Source organism: Calliphora vicina, chromosome 1 (genome assembly GCF_958450345.1).
Source record: "Calliphora vicina chromosome 1, idCalVici1.1, whole genome shotgun sequence".
In the NCBI taxonomy this organism is placed as follows: domain Eukaryota; kingdom Metazoa; phylum Arthropoda; class Insecta; order Diptera; family Calliphoridae; genus Calliphora; species Calliphora vicina.
Window position 1 is genome coordinate 19,362,097 of NC_088780.1, and position 20,910 is coordinate 19,383,006.

A 20,910-nucleotide genomic window follows, 5' to 3' on the forward strand; every position below is an offset into this window, starting at 1 on the left:
CAAGATACCGAATTATTTCCAAAAAAAAAAAAAGTTTCTAAACCACTGTGTGTCATACGAGTAAAACCCCTTAATTACAGCCGCCTAAAATTTTATTAGCTGCTAACTAATCACAATTGTCCTTCACCAAATCCACATTAATTTCTTTCTAATTAGTCATTAACTTTTAGTTTTCGCTTTAAATGTTAATGCAGATTAGCTCTGCTTGTAAACAGAACAATTGTTATATATTAGTTTGTTGTTGCGCCTAAAACTGGCCGGCAATTAAAAGCAATTGACACTTGAAGCAAACCTCAAAGAACAAAAACCAAAAAAAATTTAATTAAATTTTAACCAAAGCCTACAAAAGAAACAAGAATTAAGAAATAAACCAATAACAACCATATGATATGAAGACATTTAGGCAAAAAAACAACACAATACAATAAACATAAAAACAACTACAACAGCAAATAATTTACATATTAATTACCCGGCAGTTTCAAATGAAGTAAATGTAAAGCTTTAAGTCTGTAATTTTCACTAAAGTCTAAATATTTGTTTGATTCCAATTTATATATTTTCGGCTCTTTTGTCCTTATGCAAAAGAAAAGTCATCAATGGGTTACTTTATATATCCTAGGTAATCTGGTGTGAGAACAATTGCCGCTTTAGTGTCGCTAAGTAATGTAAAGTGTAGTGACTTTCAAATAATTTGTTTGTATTGCAATTTAGAAAGTATTTAATTTATTTTCCAGAAGTAATCTATTGGAGAGCCATTAGTCACTTATTGTCCCTTTGTTCTTTATGACAAAGGCTGTAGCCTTTGAGAGTAAATCAAAATTCCGAACTGTTTGGAAGATATGAGCCTGGGAAATTGATCACTTTTTTGTAAAAATGACACCGTGGGCCTAAAACTTTGGGGGCCCATTAAAAAAGTGCATGACTTTGGGCAAAACTGGGAGACTGGTGTCCGTATATGGTTATTTTTATTCGTGTTGCACTGTGTAATTAAATGAATATGAATGGCAAATGTTGCTGTCATCTGCAAAACAATATATAGGGTTGGAAGTTTGACGTAGAAGTTCGTTTAGAAAGATAAGACAAATATTATTATGACCTTTTCCCATCTTTGTGGCAACATATGGAATCCGAACCAAAAGAACTGCTCATCTTTTGAGGCCAAGAACTAAGAACTAAGCCAATTTCGCATACTCTCTTCCAAAGTGAAGCGTAACCCAGAGAGAGCGTTCTGCATCGATCAAAAGAAGTAGTATTCGGACGGGGCAAGATCTGGACTATAAGGCAAAACGCCTCACCCACTTCATTCTTAATAGTTTTTAACGGGTATTGCAACATGTAGCCTAGCGCTGTCATGATGGAATATTACGGTTTCATGCCTGGGTTTCATGTTTCGGCAAATGCTCGCTTGAAACGAATAAGTTGCGTTCGGTACAGATTCCCTGTGATGGTCTGGCCTGATTTCAGCAGCTCATAATAGATAGGACCCTTTTGCACCCACCAAATACATAGAACTACTTTAGCGCCATGAATATTTGGCTTTGGTGTCGATTCGGCTGATTGTCCAGGCTTCACACTCGATCTCTTACTCTTCGGGTTATCGTAATGGATCCATTTTTAATCGCAAGTAATGATTCTGTGCAAAAATAATTTTATTTTATGGTTGAATCATGATTGAATCATTTCGGACATGTCAAAATCGTCTTTCAAGGTCTCTCTCTCGGCTTCAATTCGTATGGTATCCAATTTCATTGCTTTTGGTTGACTTCAGCTGCTCGCAATCATTTTAAAATTGCTGCTAGAGCCCCCAATGATTTTGCAAGCTCTTGTTGAGTTTTACAACAATCTTTATGGAGTAATGCCTCCAATTCTTGGTCTTAAAACTTATTTGGCTGGCTTGGTAGTTCCTTGTCTTCCGTGTCAAAATCACCACTTCTGAACCGCACAAACCATTTCTCGCTTGTTAAAACACATACAATTTTCTGAAAATAAGCGAATTCACTTAATTGTGAATAAATACGAAACTAATCCAAGTATTTTTATGATCGATATCTCATTTTGTTCCTATTACATGTGGCTTTGTGATAAAGCAATAAATCTAAAAAATCTGCCGTTTTCGATTTTTTATAATTTTTTTAAAACAAAAAAATTTGCTATTTTCACGTAAAAAATTTATTTTTTTCTTCAATTTGTTTTTATAACTCCGAAACTACTGAGCCGATTGAAACGCAATATATATGTGAAAATTTATACATAACATGGGGAAAATGTTTTCAGAATTCAATCAATCGAAAGAAGAACATTAACTACTCAATTTTATGAATATCAAACAAAAAAGATAAATTTTGTGAAAATGAGCGAATTCACTTAATTATGAATAAATACGAAAATAATCCATAGATTTTAATGATCTATATATCATTTTATTCCTATTACATGTGGCTTTGTGATAAAGCAATAAACCTAAACAATTTCTGCCGTTTTCGATTTTTCATGATTTTTTCAAAACAAAAAATTTTATATATTCACGTAAAAAATATATTTTTTGCTTCAATTTGTTATTATAACTCCGAAACTACTGAGCCGATTGAATCGCAATATATATGTGAAAATTTGTACATAACATGGGGAAAATGTTTACAAAATTCAATCAATCGAAAAAAGATTATTAACTACTCAATTTTATGTATATTAAACGAAAAAGTTAAATTTTGTGATAATGAGCGAATTCACTTAATTGTGAATAAATTCGTAAAAAATTCAATCGATTTTTATGACCAATATCCCATTTTGTAGCTATTACATGATGCTTTGCGATAAAGCAATAAATCTAAATAATTTCTGCCGTTTTCGATTTTTCATGATTTTTTTAAAACAAAAAAATTTGCTATTTTCACGTAAAAAATTTATTTTTTTCCTCAATTTGCTATTATAACTCCGAAACTACTGAGCCGATTAAAACGCAATATGTATGTGAAAATTTGTACATTGTGTGGGGAAAACGTTTTCATAATTCATTTAATCAAAAAAAGAACATTAACTACTCAATTTTATATACAGTGGTGGCCACCAATTTAAGACAAATACTTGAATTTTTTTCATCAACAGAATTTTAAGTGCTATAGAGCCAAAATAAAAGGACCTCTAAGGGTTTGAAATTTATTATTAATGTTTCTAGTTTCTGAAAAATGTTTGGAAAAATCGGTAAAACATATATGGACAAATATATGTGGAAATACGTTGACCCACCTCAGCGAACATCCGCTGTTAATAACATGATATGACCGAAACTAATGGAACTAAAAATACGAAATTTGGTCCGAATATATTATAATAATAAAATTATAATGATATAAATGTGAGAAAATATGTTTATCTAAAAAAAAATTTTTTTGGTCAAGTTGTAGAAAAATTGTATGTGTTCATGGTGAATATGTGTGAATTGACACAGTCGAATAAAACACACTTGTGTGTTAAAACAGTCCTCATGCATACATATTTGTGGAAACATTTGAAAAAATAATTGACAATTACATGGAATTTAGCAAACAATTTTTGTATTAAATTCCTGGCCACCACTGTATATCAAACAAAAAAGATAAATTTTGTGAAAATGAGCGAATTCACTTAACTGTGAATAAATACGAAAATAATCCATCGATGTTTATAATCAGTATCTCATTTTATTCCTAATTACATGTGGCTTTGCAATAAGGTAATAAATCTGAATAGTTTTGCCGTTTTCGATTTTTCATGATTTTTTTAAAACACAAAAATTAGCTATTTTCACGTAAAATATATATTTTTTGCTCTAATTTGTTATTATAACTCCGAAACTACCAAGCCGATTAAAACGCAATATATGAACAGATTAAAGGTTATGTAAATTTGAAGTTTTCTAAGTTTGCTTTAATAATATTGGACCAACCCTTTTTGAGTTATAATAAATTATGTGGAGAAACCTCTAAAAAAAAATCACAATTTTGGAAGAAAAAAAATTTTAAAATCTATCCATAGAATTGAAAAATTTTACCATTTATGTACATAGGTAACCATGATGCATCAAATCTATATAGTGGTTAGTGAAGTCTTTTTTGCTGTTGACCTGTGTAATCTATAGAAATAAATCCAGTTTGTTTATTTAATTCAAGTCTTAAATTTTGGCACACACAATGGTCGGGGAACTTTTTAATAACTCTAAATTGTTTTATTATATTTTTGAGTTTTATATCTTTTTAAAAAGATAATTTTATGTTTAGATTACGATTTATTATAAGTATATTCTCATCCAGAACTGCTGGGTTACACATATAAACAAAACAACTGAAAACATTTACAAATTTCAAAGACTTTTAAGAGAGCTTTGCTCTCGTGGCAGCAAAAGCTTTTAAAGAGTAAAAAGAGTATTTTTGCTTGATTAAATGAGATACATCTTGTTTTATAATTTTCTCAAAAGAAAAAGAATCTTTGAAATTTAAATACTTCTTCAATTTAGTTAGTAGTTTTTAAAACGTTGTTTAGAGCGGTTGTGAGCATACAGTTTTTTATATTCAATAAGAAAAAATATATATTAAATTGTTTATTATTATTGTTGTTGCTGTTGTTTAAAATAAATTAACAGTGTTTAAGGTAATAATCCGGTTTTTGTGTAAAGAATTTCCAGCTCAGCATTTTAAAGTGACTCAATTCCAATAAAAATAAAACATTAAAGAAATGAAAACGTGTTGAAATTTCTAATGTATTTAAAATCTAAACTGAAAATCAAGCGTACTACACAAAATGTATTAATTGAAATTGAAAAACAAAACAAATTTTGAAATTTTTCAAATTTTAATTTAATCTATGGTGAATTTTAAAATAAAATTCATTTCTTATAGACATAAATATATGAGTGAAAATATCTATATGTTAAAATCTATGTGTGTGTTTTTTTTACTGTTGTTTTCTTAAAATATTCTTTAGCAATATGTTTATTTTAAATTGTGTTAATTTTTTGTTTAAAAATATTGAATGTTTTTTTTTGTTTTGATTTGATTGTACAGTGAGTGTTAATATAATAGAAACTTTTTAAATTTGTTTAAATTTATTTAAATTGTGATTGATTGCTAGTTTGTTATTATTATTGTTGATTTTTATGTTTTTGAAATGAAATATTTAAAATTTGTTTGGATAATTGGCATAGTTGTCTAAAATTTAAATTTTTATAACAAAAATATATTCTAAAAGTTAAACTGTTCCAGTCATAGATAAATACACCTAGATTGGAAACTCTGCTATCAAAGACCTAACTCAGTTGTCAAAAACCTAAGTGAAACCTATGTGAAAACAAAAACAACACTGTTATGTGTGAAGATTTTGAGTAATTTTGTTGTTTGAGTTTTTTTTCTAGTTTCCGCTCTAAATATTTCTTCTCTATGGTTTCAGTTAGGTAGAGAGTTAGGTCTTTGACAGGAGACTTTTCGCTCTATGATTACAGTCATCTATGTTATAAGAAAGATGAGTAAAAAATTTGTGGAATTCGTTCAAAAATATATTTAAGACTGAGAGTTTTTCATATAAACAGCCCAATTATGAATAAAAATTCCCCGGGAGTTCTTTCCCTTTTCTCATTTTTCCTATTCATATTCAATGGGGAAAAAACTCCCGGGGAATAAACTCCCACGGAATTTTTTATTCATAATTGGGCAGAAAATGTTTCTATTCACTTTATTTATACATAGACAACCTGTTAGTCATAGAGAAACATAGAGCGGAAACTAGAAAAAAACCTCAAACCGAAAAAATTTTCAAAATAATTACACATACGAGTGTTGTTTTTGTTTTCACATAGTTTTTTCTACCAATACATTCTCACCACTTAGGTTTCTGACAACTGAGTTAGGTCTTTGACAGGAGAGTTTCCGCTCTATGCCTATTCTCTATGCTGTTAGTAAAAATGGTCGCTTTAAACAATAGCAATTCTAGGCCTTAGTCTATACCGATGACTAGGCGACCAAATATGGATTCTTTAGATCCCAAATATGGAAATTGTGGGACTAACAAAGCCATCAAGGCCTTAAAAAGACTATGTAATTCATTGCTTATGATGATTTTGATCAAACATACATTATTGGGTTCAATGTTTGGTTCTCTTGTTTATTAAACAATTACAAACGGCGAAGCCTTTTAGATTGTCTGCAGACACACCCAGAGTCGAACCCGGGAATCGAACCCGCAACCATAAGATTGATAGTCCTACACACTATTGTCTAGGCTATCGGGGCACCTCTATCCCCAAACTGTTAGCTGTTAAACTGTTGTGTTTTTATACCCTACACCACCATAGTGGGGAGGGTATAATGCGTTTGTGCAGATGTTTGTAACGCCCAAAAATATTTGCCTAACACCCACCTTAAAGTATACCGATCGACTTAGTATCACTTTCTGAGTCGATTAAAAGATGTCCATCCTTTCGTCTGGCTGGCTGGCTGTCCATGTAAACCTTGTGCGCAGAGTACAGGTCGCAATTTTGTAGATATTTCGATAAAATTTGGTACATACAATTTTAAACTATTGAAACTGACTGAAATCGGTCCATTATTTCACCTAGCCCCCATACAAATGTCCTTCCGAAATTGGACTTTATCGGTCATAAATGTTTAATTTATAAATGTATCTCCACAAATTGCGCTCCAAATAAGTTTTATATATACAAAATTCATGTCACCAAATTTTGTTACGATCGGTCCATAATTAGTCATAGCTCAAATATAGACCCGCTTCCGCAAATCACTTTAAAGTACATAAATCGCTTAAAAATCTCGGTATACTCACAAAATTCAACATAGTAAACTTTCATATAGACATAAATCACTCGACATAATTTCATGGTGATCGGTCCATAATTGGTCATAGCTCCCATATAAGGCCCACTTCCGAAAATCACTCAAAAATATAAATTATTGAAATTTTAAAAGAAAACTGTTTTTGCTCTTTTACTTAGTGTAGGGTATTATATAGTCGGGCTTGACCGACCATAATTTCTTGCTTGTATTTTTTTTTTGGTTGACTTGAATCGACTCTAGGTTACTTTTCATAAGTAAAATAACTCTAACTCTAAACTGGAAAACAAAATTAAAACTCGTGCACATGATACTAGTGGTGAGTAAAGTAGCTAGTCCTTAAATATTCGAAATGTGTACAGCTTGCACTAACAAGGGGCAGTAAATTGATAAATCAGCCTGCTATATATACTTTGTAGAGAGTAAAATGGCTTATCACTAAAGTGTTAGGAAAATAAAAACATTAAACCCACTACATTGCACATTACAAAGGGACACTAAGTAACTAATGACTCTACAATAGATAATTTTTTGAAAGTAAAATATCTACTTTCTAAAGTGCAATACAATAAAAAGTTTAAAGTGGCTACACTTTAGCTTACTAAGAAACACTAAAGTGATAATTAGCTTCATGCTAGATTAGTTACCTGGAATAAATAAAGTAACCAAATGACTTCTTTTTGTATTACAAAGAACCTATGCAAACCTAAAATATATAAATTTTACTAGGCTAGTAATTAGATATTAATAAAAATTACAAACTAAAAATCATAAATTGTGGACTTAAAAAACTGGGACTCTATTTATAACCTAAGTTTATTCTTAATATATAAAAATACTTATGTAATTCTTATGAAATCTTTAGATTTTGAGCAGAGTGTGTTTTTTTTTCTTTCTAATAACGGAAACCACATTATTATATTTAAATAAAAGCACAAGTAATTTTCAATTAAAACCGCATTAGTATGTCAGGGTCGTTACTTAGAGTTCTAAAATTACACAAACTAGGAAAGAATTTGAAAAAAAACCAAACCTATTTTAATATTTGTTGGTGATTCATCAAATATAAATATATATTTCAATTGGTATTTTAAAAAGACCACAAAACACCAGTGAATTTTTGGATTTTTTTTAAGATCATGAAAATCATTTTTTTCAGAACCGAATCTATTATTCAGCCCAATCTCCAACAAATCAAAACTTTTAAATTTTAATCGATGGTTAGATTTTTGGATTGTCATTATCTTAAAAAAAAAAATAAAATAATTTTTGGTGTTTACTCATTTTTGAGGCAATCAGCGCAAAAGTGGTCTAACCCCAAACTATTTACTTTGTTGTATATTCAACTTACACCACTTTTGCTACATTACTTTGTTATATTAGGCTCTGTGCAGAAACGATTTTTTCTCACTTTTGTATTGATAGTTGGTAATGTAAGGATTGTATGTAACGCTAGAACAGCATCAAAAAAATTAAGTAAGAGAGCTATATTCGGCTGTGCCGAATCTTATATACCCTTCTCCAAATTATACTTCAAAATACAAATTTTAAATATTTTTAGGTAAACAAAATTTTTTTTTTTTTGTCTTTATCATTTCTTGTTAAAAATGTTTTTTTTAATTCTTATTTTAAAATTAAAATTTTTTTTTTTTAAATTTTAAAATTTTAAAATTTTTTTTGTTTTTTAATTTTTTTTTTTTGGTGAAAAAAAATTATTTTTAAAAAATATTTTTTTTTTTTTTACCCATTGTAGGTCCAACTTACTATGGTCTTATATACGTCGTTGCAATGGACTTTAAAATATCTATCACTAGTTGACCGCCCCGGCTTCGCCCGGTAGCATTTACTAATATTAGTTCTTCAAGTTTCTCCAACCCACATACACCTGCTTGTTCTCATTTATTTGTAAATAAAATATCTAAATTTGTACTGCATACTTTAGGGGGATTTTTATTACAGTTGACTGGACTCAAACAAGCTGGTTTTAGCCGGAATTTTTTCTTTTTTTCTTTACAAACCATCTCCTGTAAATTTCGAATCGAATAAAAAACAAGTAAGAAAGTATGGTCGGTCAAGCCCGACCATATAATACCCTACACTAAGTAAAAGATCAAAAACATTTTTCTTTTAAAATTTCAATAATTTATATTTTTGAGTGATTTTCGGAAGTGGGCCTTATATGGGAGCTATGACCAATTATGGACCGATCACCATGAAATTAGGTCGTGTGATTTATGTCTATATGAAAGTTTACTATGTTGAATATTGTGATTATACCAATATTTTTAAGCGATTTATGCACGTTAAAGTGATTTTCGGAAGCGGGTCTATATGGGAGCTATGACTAATTATACACCGATCGTAACAAAATTTGGTGACATGAATTTTGTATATATAAAACTTATTTGGAGCGAATTTTGTGTAGATACCTGTATAAATTAAACATTTATGACCGATAAAGTCCAATTTCGGGAGGACATTTGTATGGGGGCTAGATGAAATAATGGACTGATTTCAGCCAGTTTAAATAGGCTTCATCCTCGGGCCGAAAATAATATGTACCAAATTTTATCGAAATATCTTCAAAATTTCGACCTGTACTCTGCGCACAAGGTTTACATGGACAGCCATCCAACCAGCCAGACGGACGGACAGAAAGTGATTCTAAGTCGATCGGTATACTGTTAGACTAATATTTTTGGGCGTTACAGACATCTGCACAAACGCATAATACCCCTGGTGTAGGGTATAAAAATCAGCCAAATCGCTCCAGCCGTTCTCACGTGATGACATTACATACATGGACCATTTCATTTTTATATATATAGAAGATTAGATATCCATATTGTTGACTTTGGTAATCCAGCAAACTTCTCGAAAGCATGTCTGACAGAATTATTGAAGATTTGGATCCCGAAGATAGACAGACAGAGGACATGGCTTAATCGACTCCGCTATCTATGAGGATCCAGAATATATATACTTTATAGGGTCGGAAATGAAAAATGTAGAAATTACAAACGGAATGACAAACTTATATATACACTTCTCACGAAGATGAAGGATATAATTATGGGTTACACAATTCAGAGTTCCAATTCGTTTTTATAAAGCAAATGTGACTGTTTTAGTAGTCGTTTTGGCAAAGCAATAGTGGCTATTTTAACTGTCGTTTCTATGAAGCAATCATTGCAGTTTTATCACTCGTTTTTATACTCGTTTCTGTAGTCGTTTTTATAAAACATTTGTGGCTGTTTTTGGAACTCGATTTTATAAAGCAATCGTTGCTGTGTTAATAGTCATTTTGACAAAGCAATAGTGGCTGTTTTAGCAGTAGTTTTTAAAACTGTTTTAGTAGCCGTTTTTAGAAAGCAATCGTAGGTGTTTTATCTGTTGGTTTTATAAAGAAATCGTTTATGTTTTAGTAGTCGTTTTTATAAAGCAAATCGTGACTGTTTTAGTAGTCGTCTTGGCTGTTTCAGTGGTCGTTTTTATATAGCAGTTGTGGCTATTTTATTAAACATTTATATAAATCACTCTTATAAAGCATTTTTGGCTATTTTAGCAGTCGTTTATATAAAGCAATAGTGGCTGTTTTAGCAGTCAATTTTATAAAACATTCGTGCCTGTTTTTATAGTCGTTTTAATTAACCAATTTTTACTTTTTTAGCAGTCGTTTTTATAAAGCAATCATGGATAGCTTGCAAGCCGATTTTATACAACAACCGTGGCTATTTTAGTAGTTTTTTTTTAAACAATCCTGGCTATTTAAGTAGTCGTTTATATAAAGCAATCTTAGCTAATTACGTAGTCGATTTTATAAAGCATTCTTGGCTTTTTTACATTCGTTAGTATTCGTTTTTATAAAGCAATCGTGGATGGATTTACAAGTCGATTTTATAAAGCAATCGTTGCTGTATTAATAGTCGTTTTCACAAAGCAATCGTTGCTGTATTAATAGTCGTTTTGACAAAGCAATAGTGGCGGTTTTAGCAGTCGTTTTTTTAAGCTATCGTTGCTGTTTTAATAGCCGTTTTTATAAAGCAATCGTAGCTGTTATAAAGACATCGTTCATGTTTTAGTAATCGTTTTTATTAAGCAATCGTAGTTAATTTAGCAGTCGTTCTTATAAAACAATCGTGGCTGATTTGGTAGTCGATTTTATAAAGCATTCTTGGATATTTTAGCAGTCGTTTTTATAATGCAATCGGTGCTGTTTTATCGCTCGTTTTTATTAAGCAATCGGTGCTGTTTTATCGCTCGTTTTTATTAAGCAATCGTAGCTGTTTCCTGCACAGAGAAAACAGATTCGTGATAGCAACCGAATTTGTTGCCAATCGAATGATTCTATCTTAGTGACCGAATTTTACAGTTGTGACTACAATATTTTGTAAGGGGTAACTAAAGTTTGGTTGCCTCAACTGAAATTCTTCTTTATCAACTGACTTTCTGTTGTTAGAACTGAAAAATTCTATGTGTGCAACCGAATCATTCGATTGGCAACAAATTCGGTTGCTATCACGAATCTGTTTTCTCTGTGTGGCTTTTTTGCATTCGTTAGTATTCGTTTTTATAAAGCCATCGTGGATGGATTTACAAGTCGTTTTTACAAATCAATCGTTGTTGTACTAATAGTAGTATTTAAAAAGCTGTAGTGGTAGCTTTAGCAGTCGTTGCAATTCAGTAGCACTCGTGGCTCTTTTAGTAAAGTAGTCATATTAGTGAAGCAATCTTGACTTTTAGTAGTGGTTTTTATAAAGCAATCGAGGCAGATCCAAGTAGAATAAAATATCAATACTTTTCTTAGAAAATACAATATCAGACTTTCAAAATGATGAATCAAAAATACTTGCACTCAACCCCATATTCTGAACTTTGTAACATATAATTAATTAAAATTGTTATAGAAATGTAAAAAATTGCATTCAAAAATAAAAATATTTAAATTTTGAATTTTGTTTTAGTTTTAGTTTTTCTGCAAAATTCAGTTTTTTGATTCAACATTTCGAAAGTCTGATAATTATTTTTTTTTCCTGGTAAGTTATTGTTTATAAATATTTTAAATATAAATACAGCATATTTCATACTAAGTCAAGGTTTAAGTTCTGGACTTCAATGATGTTCGAAACAAACATATTTTTTCAAAATAAAAATATTGACAAATTTATATTTTTTTTAAACAAGTTTTTATTACATTATTACTTACTATATACAACGTAACTTAAACATAAATTGTGATTATTTTTTTTACATTTATTAATTTTTATTTATTTTCAATTTCTTTTAATTTTCACCCCCTTCTAGATAACGAACACATTACACAAATCTGCATATTTTCCTGCATGTTTTAGTCATTTTTAAACACACACAAAATGAGGTGAGATTTTTCTTTTAATTTAAATTATTATTTATGAAAAAAACTATTTTTAATTTTTAAAACAAAAACACATACTAATAATTATTTTGCAAAATGTCCTTCATTTTATATTAATGAAACAAAAAATCATGATAATAAATATAAAATTTTTAATATCATGAACATTTTCTTTAACACTCTCTCAAGTTCAAGTTCATTAAAAATACCCACTGTGTCATAATTAGCTTTTACTATAGACTCTCTATGAATTTAGTGCCTAGTGCAGTGGTCGGCACTAATAGCCACTAGGAAAAGAATATGTTGGTTAAATAAAACGAATGTCAACGAAGTTCAAAAATATATGAAATCAACAACTTGAAAAAAATTACGCTATCCGGAAAATAAAAATAAAAATAATTTTGATTTTAAATTTTTTTTACACAAAAATTTACAAAAACAGTTTCTATAAAATTTAATAAAATTCGAAATTAGATAATAACATAATGATTCCATAAATTAAGAAATTATTTATTAATCAAGATATTTTCGTTAAGAAAAACTTACGATATCATGAAAATAAAAGTAGTTTAATAAATTTTATGAACATAATTTTAAAAAGGTTTTCAATGAAATTAAAAAAAAAATACCGAAATTAGTTAAAAATATGCTGATTTTGAAAATCAAAAACTTTTTTATAAATTAAGCTGTTTGCTTGAAGAAAAATTTACGATATCGTGAAAATAAAAATAATTTATTAAATTTGATTTACAAAATTTTACAAACAGAGAATTTATAAAATTCGAAATTGGATTAAAATAAGTAGATTCAAGAAATCAACATCGGTTTTATAAATTAACATGTTTCCTTAAAGAAAAATTTACGATATCGTGAAAATAAAAATAATTCATTAAATTTTATTCATGATATTTTACAAACTGGGTTTTTATAAAAGTTTATAAAATCCGAAATTAGATTAAAATAAGTTGATTGTAGAAATCAATTTTTTTTAAAAAATTGCATTGTTCGCCTGAAGTAATAGTTACGATATCGTGAAAATAAAAAATATTTTTATCCAACCAATTTTACAAACTGAGTTTTTATAAAATCCGAAATTAGCTTATAATAATTTGATTCTAGAAATCAATTTTTTTTTATAGATTAAGCTGTTAGCTCGAAGAAAAATTTACGATATCGTGAAAATAAAAATATTATATTTACAAAATATTACAAACTTAGGTTTTAGACAATTTTATAAAATCCGAAATTAGATTAAAATAAGTTGATTCTAGAAGTAAAAAATGTTTGAATAAATTAATAGGTTTGGTTAAAGAAAAATTTACGATATCGTGAAAATGAAAATAATTTATTAAATTATATTTAAAAAAATTTACAAATTGAGTTTTTATAAAAGTTTATAAAATCCGAAATTAGATTCAAATAAGTAGATTGTAGAAATCAAAAGATTTTTTATAAATTAAGATGTTAGTTTGAAGAAAAATTTACGATATCGTAAAAATAAAAATAATTTATTCAATTTTATTTACAAAATTTTACAAATTGAGTCTTTATAAAAGTTTATAAAATCCGAAATTAGCTTCAAATAAGTAGATTGTAGAAATCAAAAGATTTTTTATAAAATAAGATGTTAGCTTGAAGAAAAATTTACGATATCGTGAAAATAAAAATAGTTTATAAAATTTTATTTGCAAAATTTTACAAATGGAGTTTTTATAAAAGTTTATAAAATCCGAAATTAGATTCAAATAAGTAGATTGTAGAAATCAAAAGATTTTTTATAAATTAAGATGTTAGCTTGAAGAAAAATTTACGATATCACGAAAATAAAAATAATTTATAAAATTTTATTTACAAAATTTTACTAACAGAGATTTTATATAATTTTAGAAAATCCGAAATTAGATTAAAATAAGTAGATTGTAGAAATCAAATGATTTTTTATAAATTAAGATGCTAGCTAGAAGAAAAAATTACGATATCGTGAAAATAAAAATAATTTATTAATTTTTTAAAATCCAAAATTAGTTTAAAATAAGTTGATTGTAGATATCAAAAATGTTTATATAAATTCATATGTTTGGTTAAAGATAAATTTACGATGTCGTGAAAATATAAATAATTTATTTAATTTTATTTTCAAAATTTTACAAACTGAGTTTTTATAAAAGTTTATAAAATCCGAAATTAGATTAAAATAAGTTGTTTATAGAAATCACAAATTTTTTTATAAATTAATATGTTAGCTTTAAGAAAAATTTACGATATCGTGAAAATAAAAATAATTTATTAAATTTTATAAAATCCAAAATAAGATAAAAATAAGTTGATTGTAGAAATCCAAAAAAAAATTTATAAATTAATATGTTTGCTTGAAGAAAAATTTACGAAATCGTAAAAATAAAAATAATTTATTAACATTTATAAATGAGCATATTTTCATTATGCCGAGCACTGGGTTAAAATCATCCCCGCCTTCCTACACGAACTTATTTGATGCGTGTAAACAAAAAAAAATTGTTTATTATTTTTTGTACTTTTACCTCTACTCAATGTTTTTTTTAAAACTACCACCTTCATACCACATGCAACAGGTGGTTGTTCTCCCAAATGCTCAAAGCTTTTAGGAAAAACAATAAAAACAGCGGCGGCTAAATATTGAATGTTTGCCAAAAAAAAAATACATATATGGTTTTACAAACACAAAATATACAATTGCACAGGTATTTTCTAAACACCGGTAGAAGAATTCTTGAGTAAAAAGGAGAAATTAACACTTTTAAGGCAAACTCTAGTAATGTGTAATAAAAGTAGATATATTCCTATTAAATTTAAGTTGAACTATTTTTCATTTGCTTTTTTTTTTGTTGGTCTAGTTTTATCTTTGTTTAATTATAATTCATCATTTATTTTTAACGTTCTATATTAAAATTCCAAAGCTCTATTTATCTTTTTGTGACACAAACTTCATTTCATCTTACTTACCTTTATTTGCCATCATCATCAACAACATTGTCATTGACTATTTAATGAATTTTATATAAATAACAAACAACAAAAAACTTTCTAATTAAACTCCACCACCCACATGGCATGATTCAATTATTTTACGATGCTACTTGTGCTTTAATTTTACGTCGCACTTACAAGTGCCCCACAGTAGTTTGACATAATGACATATTTATACCCTTCACCTTGAGTATTAACAAACTTATGTATATAAAATTTGCCATTAAGTTTGTTATTTCTACAATATTTATTTGAGACCCTATAAAGTAGGGGAAATTTATATAATTATGTTAGTATGTTAGTGTAAATCAAATTACCGATGGGCCCATATAATTTACATAAACAAATATTAGATATATTTATCAGATGTATGTTCAAGATTTTTGGTATTGAAAATCAGAAAAATTGGTCCATAAATGGCTGAGATATGAGCAACAAACTACCACAATATTTTTGCATATATCTCGAATACGGAGCTCTGTACATAGAGAATGTGTATAACAAAAGAAAGCTTTCGATTCTCACACAAAAAAATTGTTTAATTTGTCTTTATATAATAAAGTGAAGTGTATATAAGATTCCCCATAGCCGAATATATAATTTTTACTTGTTTATATTGTATATTTTTAATAATGTTGTATTTACGTGATAAGTTTTTTGATGTTACAAATATAAATTAATATTTTGTTCATAAACTCTATATCCAGTTTTCGATAACAGACACGAGAATTAGTTATTTGGCATCAATAAATAAAAGCGAAATTTTCATCCATATGATGGTTGGGGTTGTTTTCATTGAAATAGATAATTGTGCAAAAATAAGGCAAATAACGATTTTCTATCATATCATGAAATTACAAATAATTTTATAAATTTCTTCAATAAAATTTTACCAAAAGCGTTTTTATAAAATTTAATATAATTCGAAATTAGCAAAAAGTATGACGAATCTAAAAATAATCCAGTGTTTTATAAATCTAAATAATTTCAGGAAGATAAATTTACGATATCATGAAAATAAAATTAATTTATTAAATTTTATTAAAAAACTTTAAAAAAAAGAGTTCTATAAAATTAAATAAAATTCGAAATTAGCTAAAACTAAGCTAATTCTAGAAATCAAAAAGTTTTTTAAAAATTAAGTTTGTAGTAAAAAGAAATATTTACGATATCAGGAAAATAAAAATAATTGATCAAATTTAATCAACACATTTTTTATAAAAATAGTTTTTATAAAAAGTAATAAAATCCGAAATTAGCCAAAAGTATGCCGAATATAAAAATAATCCAGTTCTTTATAAATCAAAATAATTTCAGGAAGATAAATTTACGATATCATAAAAATAAAAATAATTTATTAAATTTTATTAAAAAAAAGAGTTTCTATAAAATATAATAAAATTCGAAATTAGCTAAAACTATGCTAATTCTAGAAATCAACAAGTTTTTTAAAAATTAAGTTTCTAGTAAAAATAAATATTTACGATATCATGAAAATAAAAATAATTGATCAAATTTTATCAACCAATTTTTTTTAAAATAAGTTTTTATAAAAAGTAATATAATCCGAAATTAGCTAAAACTATGCCGAATAGAAAAATAATCCAGTTTTTTATAAATCAAATTTATTTCTGGAAGATAAATTTACGATATCATAAAAATAAAAATAATTTATTAAATTTGATTAAAAAAAATTTAAAAAAGAGTGTCTGTAAAATTAATTAAAATTCGAAATTAGCTAAAAGTAGCCTGATTTTAAAAATCAACATGTTTTTTATAAATTAAGATATTTGCTTGAAGATATATTTACGATATCATCAAAATAAAAATAATTTAATAAATTTTATTAACAAAAATTTACTAGAAGAGTTTCGCCAAAATTTACAAAATTCGAAATTACATTAATATATGTTGATTACAAAACTAAATAAGTTTTTTAAAATTTATCATATTTTATTGAAAAAATATTTACGATACATTTATTATCAAAAAAAGTTTTTCTAAAATACAATAAAATTTTAAATAAGATAAAACCCTGTTTTAATGCAGAACAATTTACGATAAACGATATACATACTGGAATTTTAAATATTATTTAGAAAAAGAAATAATACGTTATACAAAAACTTGGACAACTAACTTTTAAAATTTTATAAAAACCGAAATAAGAATATAATATTTAGATTTCAAAAATATATCAGTTTCTAGAAATAAGTAATATTTTACATTCAAAAAATTTACGATAAACTTAAAATAATTTTCAAGCTTCCTCAGCAGCAAATTTTAAGAAAAATATTTAAATATGAGTCTGTAAAAGTATTTAGTAAAGTATTTCTTTTTAATGATAATGAGATTAACATAATCTCAACATTTTTTTGTATTGTTTTCCAATCCATTTGCATAATTTCTTATATTTAAGTGTTTTTTTTCAATTTAAATCGAAATCTTTGTGGAGTTCTTGAACTATTTTTAAATGAATTTAATATTCTCAAGAGGTTCTCTCTTAATCACTGCAGTGTTATTTTTTGAACACACTTCTTCTCCATATTTCCGTACCAGTAATAATGACCTTGAGCTCATAAAAACCTCAAACTAAGCAGAAATCTGTGTCAATCAACTTTATTTAAAAAAATACTATTATATTTATGAGCATTATTTTGCTGCGTATATACACGTACTTCTTTCTATATGGATGTCTATGACATCATTTTAAATTCTTTTTCGATGTTCGTGTTATTTTTTTTATTCTGTTTTCTATGGAAATTATGAAAATTAACTGATGGTGCAAAACTCTATAACAACAAAACATTGTTTATAGAAACAAACAAAAAATTAAGAAAGAAATATGTAAACCATGAAAGCAAAACAGCTCGAATTGAATATACCCTTTAGGTCAGTGGTCGGCAATATCATGAAAATAAAATAATTTAGTAAATTTTACGAATCGAGATTTTTTTAAATTTAATAAAATACGAAATAAGCTAAAAAATATGGCGATTCTAGAAATCAACAAGTTTTTTATAAACTAATTTTGTGGCATAAAGAAATATTTACGATATCATGAAAATAAAAATAATTTATTAATTTTTATCAACAGATTTTTACAAAAAAAAAGTTTTGTAAAATTTAATTAAATCCGAAATTAGCTAAAACAATGCTGATTTTAAAAACTATCAAGTTTTTTATAAATTAAGATTTTAGCTGGAAGAAAAATCTACGATATCATGAAACTAAAAATAATTTATTAAATTTTGTTAACTAAATTTAAAATTTAATAAAATTCGAAACTACATAAAGATAAGCTCATCTCAAAACTATATAAGTTTTTTAAAATTAATCATATTTTAATGAAGATAAATTTACGATATCCTGAAAATAAAAATAGTTTATTAAATTTTATAAACCAAATTTTACAAATCAAGTTTCTAGAAAATTTAATAAAATCCGAAATTAGTTGAAGCTATGCTGATTTCAAAACTAGACCAATTTTTTATAAACGAAGGCACTTTCATGAAGAAAAATTTACGATAACCCGAAAATAAAAATTATTTCTTAAATTTTAAAAAAAGAGTTTCTACAAAATTTAATAAAATTCGAAATTAGCTAAATGAAGCCTGATTTGAAAAATCAACATGCTTTTTGTAAAATAAGATACTTGCTTGAAGAAAAATTTACGATATCATGAAAATTAACAGTTTAATAAATTTAATCAAGAAAAATTTTACAAAAAAAAGTACTGTGAGATCTAACAAAATCCGAAATTAGATAAAACTATGCTGATTCTAAAAATTAACAAGGTTTTTATAAATTACGATTTTAGCTGAAAGAAAAATTTACGATATCATGAAACTAAAAATAATTTATTAAATTTTATTAACTAAATTTAAAATTTAATAAAATTCGAAATTCCATAAAGATATGTTGATAACAAAACGAAATAAGTTTTTCAAAATTTATCATATTTTAATAAAGAAAAATTTACGATATCCTGAAAATAAAAATAATTTATTAAAAAATTATAAAAAAAAGAAAATTTTATAAAATCCGAAATTAGCTGAAACTAAGCTGATTTCAAATATAAATCAGTTTTTTATAAATGATGATATTTTCATGAAAAAAAATTTACGATAACCTGAAAATAAAATTTAATTTTATCAAACAAAATTTAGGAAAACAGTTTCTATAACATTTACCATATTTTAAGTTTCCAATATCACACCAAACTTAATTGTGAAACCACTTTCATTGTGTAGGATGCCAAATTATAAACAATTCAATTCAAAACAAGCATAACATAAAATCTATTAGCATCTATATATACTTAATTTGCAAATTTTATAAATGTATATGTATTTGTATAAGTATTTGAATTTCAATCTCCATTCTCTACTCATTAGCATTAAATATTTATTTATAAAATAAAAACAAATTGTTCATACTTTGTTAAAAATTTCTTAAGAAATCCACAACAATACTAGAAATATTAGAAAACACAATTTTGCAAAACTATGATTCATATTTGACTTTATACAACACAATAATAATTTAGCGCGGCTTTTTGTAGAGCCACAAACAACAATTCAAACGAATCATAAAATTTAAACTTATTTATAAACAATTATTAAGCTAATTACTTATATGCCAAACATTCTTATCAACAATTTATTTTGTATTTACTTACAGTGACTTTGAAGAATCTCCCCAACCTGCGGACACAGAACCGCTTTTAATTTCACAAGCCCCTTTGGCTGAAATAAGCGAAACACCACCCGATCCCATTGACTTTGACGTCGAAGAGGAAAAAGAAAACGAAGTGGCTGAGGCTAAAAAATTGGATGATATGGCAGCCGCTAGCAAGGAATTGGTTAGTGATGCTCCGCCAAAACCTTCAACTGCCGAGGACAGTATATTTGCTGTCATTTATACGGTGGCCAAAAAAGTCGCCATAGTTGGTACAATTTATGCTGTCGGCTATATGGGTTGGTCGGTGGCATGGCTTATTGCTCCCGTTATATTGTCAGTGGCTCGTGATCGTTTCCGCAAGACAACCGAACATAAACGCAATATTGCCAAGGCCTCGGCTATGGCTTCAGAGAAGGAGGTGATATTGGCTAGAATTGATGAACTGCCAGCCTGGGTAAGTTAAAGGTATTATTATAGATAACTCAAGTTTGAAATTGATTTTCTCATTTTGTGTTAGGTATACTTTCCCGATGTGGAGCGCTGTGAATGGGTCAATAAGGTAAATACTTATTTGAAATCAAGTTAATGAAGTAAGAGTGTTATATTCGTCTGTGCCGATTCTTATATACCCACCACCTACAGTTTTATGGTTGTTATAGTTCTCCTAGAGTTTTATGGTTGTTATAGTTCTTGGAAGGGGATATTATGTGGGTGCTATTGACAATTATGGACTGACCGATATAAAATCCAGTAGTATAGCTGATCAGTGTAAAATATTGGTACGATATGAATGCAAGCTTATAGAAGCTATGACAAATTATGGGCCGATCTTTGTAAAATACTAGTTGACCGCCCCGGCTTCGCCCGGTAGCATTTACTAATGTTAGTTCGTCAAGTTTCACCAACCCACATACACCTGCCTGTTCTTATTTATTTGCAAATAAAATATCTAAATTTGTACTGCATACTTTAGGGAGCTTTTTTATTACAGTTGACTGGACTCAAAAAAATTCCGAGTTTTATCCG

The 20,910-nt window shown here is 27.3% G+C and overlaps 1 protein-coding gene across 2 annotated transcripts in view; it reads left to right on the plus strand.

Annotated features, from left to right (window-relative positions):
- Positions 1–4,507: 4,507 nt before the first annotated feature.
- The window catches only part of Esyt2 (extended synaptotagmin-like protein 2), a 31,623-nt gene continuing 15,220 nt past the window's right edge, over positions 4,508–20,910 (plus strand). For both annotated transcript variants that reach the window (XM_065500089.1, XM_065500053.1), the window contains exons 1-4: positions 4,508–4,629; positions 12,126–12,198; positions 19,885–20,338; positions 20,402–20,443. In XM_065500089.1, the coding sequence (XP_065356161.1) occupies positions 12,194–12,198; positions 19,885–20,338; positions 20,402–20,443 (501 nt within the window). In that variant the 5' untranslated portion in view covers positions 4,508–4,629; positions 12,126–12,193. The remainder of the gene's footprint in view (positions 4,630–12,125; positions 12,199–19,884; positions 20,339–20,401; positions 20,444–20,910) is intronic.